Here is a 5171-nt window from a genome sequence, read left to right on the forward strand (position 1 = left end):
ATTCTTCCTCAACTGTAGTATAAGGGACATTATTATAGCAGGACCCAAGGGAAGCCTCTGAAATTCTCCTTTATTGGCAACACAATGTATAAAATATAACCGCATTCCCTAAGGAATGGAATTGGTCACTGCCATGACAAAACACTTGTAAGTTACAAGGGATGGTAGTCCTTTCTATAATCCGATTCAGTTAACCTACCAAAACCAGACGGGTTATAGGATGAATGCAGATTACTCTAAACTTAAATCAACACTCACAAATGCTTTCCAGGATGTGCTATCTTCACTGAGCAGAGCAGAGCTTCTGGCACTTTTTACAGGGCTCGTGATTTGGTGAATGGTTCTTAATCTACACCCATTAGGAGGAAAAATCAAACAATTTGCCTTGTATTGTAAGAATAATAACACTGTTTCACTGTTTTAATATCATGGCTAAGTCACTTCTGTTCTCTGTTTACATTTTGTAAAAAACATCGTGCTTATTTAATATATTAATAATATTACAGCCCGGGCCCTGTGGCACATGACAGTAATCCCTTCAATTTAGGAGGCCGACACAGGAAGATCACTTCAGCTCAGGAGTTTGAGACCAGACTGAGTAACATGGTGAAATCCTAACCCTCCAGAAAATACAAACATTAACCAGGCATGGTGGTGTTCCCCTGCAGTCCCAGCTGCTAGCAATGTAGAGGCGGGAGAATCACTTGAGCCCAGAAGGTTGAGGCCATAGTGAGCTCTGATCCTGCCACTGCACTCCAGCCTCAGGGACAAAATGAGACCCTGTCTTAAAATAATAGCAATAATAATAATATATGAGTTGGTACAATAGTCAGGAAGTGGCAAGTTTCTTAAATATAGTGAATGGAAGTAAAACACCAAAAGAAAAGAAATAAACCTGAGGAGATTCAGGGACCTACAACATAGGTGATGTTTTAAAGCGTTCATTGTCCCTAGACCACATGTTGAAACAATCTTTTTTTAAAGTAATTGACATGTTGCTCTATGTATATATTTCCCATTACTACAAAAGAGATACAATGTTTCAGGGGGCCATTGGGATGTTGGAGACAACGTATTCCACATTTGAGAATATTGCTCTGACTCATTACAGAAGTTTCCAAAGGCTACTGGTCTCAAGTGGAAGCCAGAGCAAAAAAGGACTCTACGGCAGATATAGGCTGTGGTCCAAGCTGCTCTGGCCACTGTGCCAGATGATCCAGCAGGATTCAAAGATGCTAGAAACATACAGAGCGTGTATTACAGGACTCTGTCCATGTCACCAACAAGCCTGTAGGAGAGGGGAGAGCAAATTCCTATGGAATTAGTGCAAGACCATTCCCTCTTCAGCGGAGGAGTATCCTCTGTCTGATAAGCAAAACAGCAAATGCAGAACATTAATCCAAGCACAGAGTCCCTCTAAGTACAAACCCCTATAAGCACAAAACCCTATGCAACTGTGCGAGTCATATGCTCATAAAGTCAACCATGACTGGAGGGTGTGAGGACATCTCAGTGGCACAAGGAGTGGCGGCACTGAACACAGACATGTGCTTTCTTAAATTCCCCTCACTATTTCCTATTCTCCTGGCCAGCACCTTGCCTGATCCAGATCATCCTTCCATTTGGGATTTGAATGAATCACCACACTGTGGGCATGAGGTCTGACTTTGATAATCTCCAACAAGGGACTGGATGATGTAAGACAGAGCAGCAGAGATGGTAGTTCTGCTTCAGGTAAACCATGGTGAACGGGAAATAGAAGTCAAATGATAGCTGAGCAGATAGATTCTCCCTCCTCTCTCTCTTCCATGGACTAATGCCGGCTGTAGTTTTCCCTTGTAACCCTTAGGGAAAAGTGCGGGAGCCAAGTGCACACATCTGATGACCACCGTGCTGTCTCTCTCACCTCACTGTGAAGTGGCTGCCAGCAGAGTCACACCAGACATCACCACACATTGTATCACGTTTGTTCCTGTCTCAGTTTCCACATGTCCTTGCCATTTTTGTCTTGAACTTGACTTCTAAATAAATGTCATCACTTCAATAACAGGTATTACATTTTTAAAAAATTTGGTAAAGTAGCTGGTTAGTAACTCAATTTTTTGAAATGAAATGCCATTTTTGTTTAAGTAATAATCAACTAGAAAATATCATAACACTAATATATAATTGACAATAGAAAAAAATACATATTCAAATAGACCAAAGTTGTTTACATGCCTTTTAAAAATATTGTAATAGGTGCCATCCAACTTTGATGTTCTACCTTGTCTCCAAATCAGACACCTGATACGGCTGCATCAAGACTATATTATTGTGACATTTCCCCTAAAATTGTGGAATAGCCAAACTTTTCCTTTGAGGAAGGATTCCACTTGAATAAGACTGTAACCTTAACCTGAGACCAGAACAGGGGAATTCATGCAACTGCAGATTTTGTGATTTGTTTCCTTTTCATTGGTTTACCACATCAACTTATCCATTTTATGCACCAATTTATTTGTTCATTAAAGTATCATTTTTGACCATCTATTCTTGGTGCTGGGCTCTAGTTCCTGGGAGTCAACGGAAAGCAAGACAAACATGATCTCTTTTTTTATGGTTCTTACATTGTACTGAAGAAGATATATGATTAAAAAATACATAAATCAGGTGTGGAGATGATTTATCTTAGGGTTTAAATAACATTGTTAAAACTTCTTAAAACCATGAATTAATACAGTCAGGTAGAATTTAGCTGTGAACAAGACTGTACATTTCTTTCTTATATTAGAGCTTCCTATGAATGAATATGTCAACACACATTCATTTCATTATTGACAACAAAATTACAATGTTAAGGCATATCCCAAAATTAATACATAGATTTCATAGATACCATTTTAATATTTACAAAATGTTTCACTGAATTATTGTCAATAATTTCTATACTAATTTTACATTGATTTGTTTTTTTTTTTTTTTGAAAAGAAAAGATTTGAGTTATCTGAAGTTTAGAAGGAATATTATAAATGGAAGATAAGGATATAATTAGCAATCAGGGGCTTAGAAGTGCTTTAGAAAAAAATACTAAAATAGTTTATATCAGATCTCAACTTCAAAAACAACTTTTCTTGAATTCCAAAGCTGGATGAAATGATGTTTCTAACTGCATATGGAAACTGATAACAGCAATCGAGATCATGATCGTGGTTTTTCATCCCTTTATTACAGAAGAGATTTTTTTCTAAGCTATTCACATACTTATATGAAATCTAATATTCCTCAGTACTGCTTATGGCAGACACACATGAAATTTACTGTGCATATGCTTGTCACACGAATTCTCTTGTGTGCATTGTTTCCTAACAATAATTCTGTTTGCCTTTTACTGAACATAAAATAGGAATTCATAATGGAATAGAATCCCGAAGATACATCCTCATTACTGATTTAGAAGTGAATGACCTTACCGTCCAATAAGTTAGAGGTTCAAACAGTGAATTCTAAGCACAATATGGCATATTTGTGTGGTTCTAATCACATTAGAAAAGAGCAATATTTTTCCTGGGATAAGCTGTTAGTTCTTAATAATGATAAATAGACTTCATACATTCTACAAATGAAATATAAAGTACATAAATGAAATACACATGACTTCATAATTCTGAGGAATTTTTGTCATATTTTGTATAATTTGATAGTCTGTATGAAAAAACACAAAAAGGTCACATTATTGCGAATGTTCTAAGCTTTCATACACACATAAACACACACACATATATATATGCACACACACATATAAATATGTGTGTGTGTATATATATATACTTTTTAAGACTAATTTTAGGTCAATGACTTTTCTAGGTACACATTTGGAAATTATTCATACATGTATATTACAGAAAAATCAGTAAGAAATAGAAAATGTTTCACACACCACCAGTTTGTTTTCTGTTAGAAGACACACAATGCCCCTCTTGTCAATCTATGGAGATTGAAGCTTCTGTCCTTTCACGCAGTACCTCACATTCCACAAAACTGAAAGAAGAGTCTGCTTTAGCTTCTTGTTTCCCCAAATCAAGACGAATGCGTGGGCTGAAGGATAGCTGAATCTAATAGCTTTGCAGAACATGAAGACAGCTTTGTTTTCCACCCTTCCCAAACTCCAACTTGATATCATTATGGACAGAAAGTAAATGGCACATAACGACAAGGAGATCACAGTTTGCAGCGCTTTTATGTGGACCTTGGTGCGGGGATCTTGAGATCCTTTGTCACGGAGCTGCATCTTCTTGAGATGTTTACACAGAGAACAGATTAACAGCAGAAAAGATATTAGGGTCAGAGTGAAGGGTACTAAGTTTGCTAGTATGGTTACAGTCGTATTTGAAAGGTACATTGCACTCCTCAATTTGCATTTCCAAGTCATGTTTCCTTCATATTCTTTTGTCTGTATAATCTGATTCATGTTCATCACAAAAAGATGACAAACCAAAAATAGCAAAGGCCCCAACAGTATCACCAGAACGACACTCTTAACTCTCCTCTTTAAGTGAAGAAATATAAGGTTGGAGAAATTGGCAATCTTGAGTAAGTAAAATATGCTTAGGCTAGTAGGAAGCCAGTTGCTGAAATGGTTGGTTACTGCCCAGAGATTATAAACAATAGTTCTTACTTCCACACTATAAAAAGCTGGATTCAAAACAGTTGAATACCAATTTAATAATAATATCCAGAGCAAACCAACTCTGGAGACCGCCAGAGCAGTGAGAATTTGGTCAGCAAAGGAGATCTTTTGTCTCTTGACCAACTCAATGGAATTTACCAATGCTATGAAACCATTAGCAAAATTTCCAATAACAAAGGTAACTACTACTAGAATGGAAAAAATGATGGGTAAAAAAGTTATCATGTCTGAACAGACAAAAATAAATTTTTAAAATGCTGGTAGTGTGTCCAGAGTTAGATCCTGCAGGTGGGTTCGTGGTCTCGCTGACTTCAATGTTGGAGACACACACCTTCACAGTGACTGTTACAGCTCTTAAAGATGGCACAGACCCAAAGAGTGAGCAGAAGCAGGGTTTCTTGTGAAGAGTGAAAAGACAAAGCTTCCACAGAGTAGGAGGTGACCCAGGCAGCTGTTATTCCCTTATTTGTCCCCTCCCATTTTCCTTTTTTGTCCTATCAGA

General features: G+C 37.3%; 1 protein-coding gene across 1 annotated transcript; it reads right to left on the reverse strand.

Annotated features, from left to right (window-relative positions):
• Positions 1 to 3967: 3967 nt before the first annotated feature.
• On the reverse strand, positions 3968 to 4894 carry LOC103218874 (taste receptor type 2 member 43). Its single transcript, XM_037990129.2, has one exon. It carries the CDS (start codon positions 4892 to 4894, stop codon positions 3968 to 3970), a length of 927 nt encoding a protein of 308 aa, XP_037846057.1.
• Between the last annotated feature and the right edge of the window lie 277 nt (positions 4895 to 5171).

The sequence above is a fragment of the Chlorocebus sabaeus genome, chromosome 11 (assembly GCF_047675955.1).
Source record: "Chlorocebus sabaeus isolate Y175 chromosome 11, mChlSab1.0.hap1, whole genome shotgun sequence".
Taxonomy (NCBI): domain Eukaryota; kingdom Metazoa; phylum Chordata; class Mammalia; order Primates; family Cercopithecidae; genus Chlorocebus; species Chlorocebus sabaeus.

Bases quoted from the DNA above. Each gene is read 5' to 3' on its own strand.
- LOC103218874 (XM_037990129.2), bottom strand. From the start codon at position 4,894: ATGATAACTTTTTTACCCATCATTTTTTCCATTCTAGTAGTAGTTACC.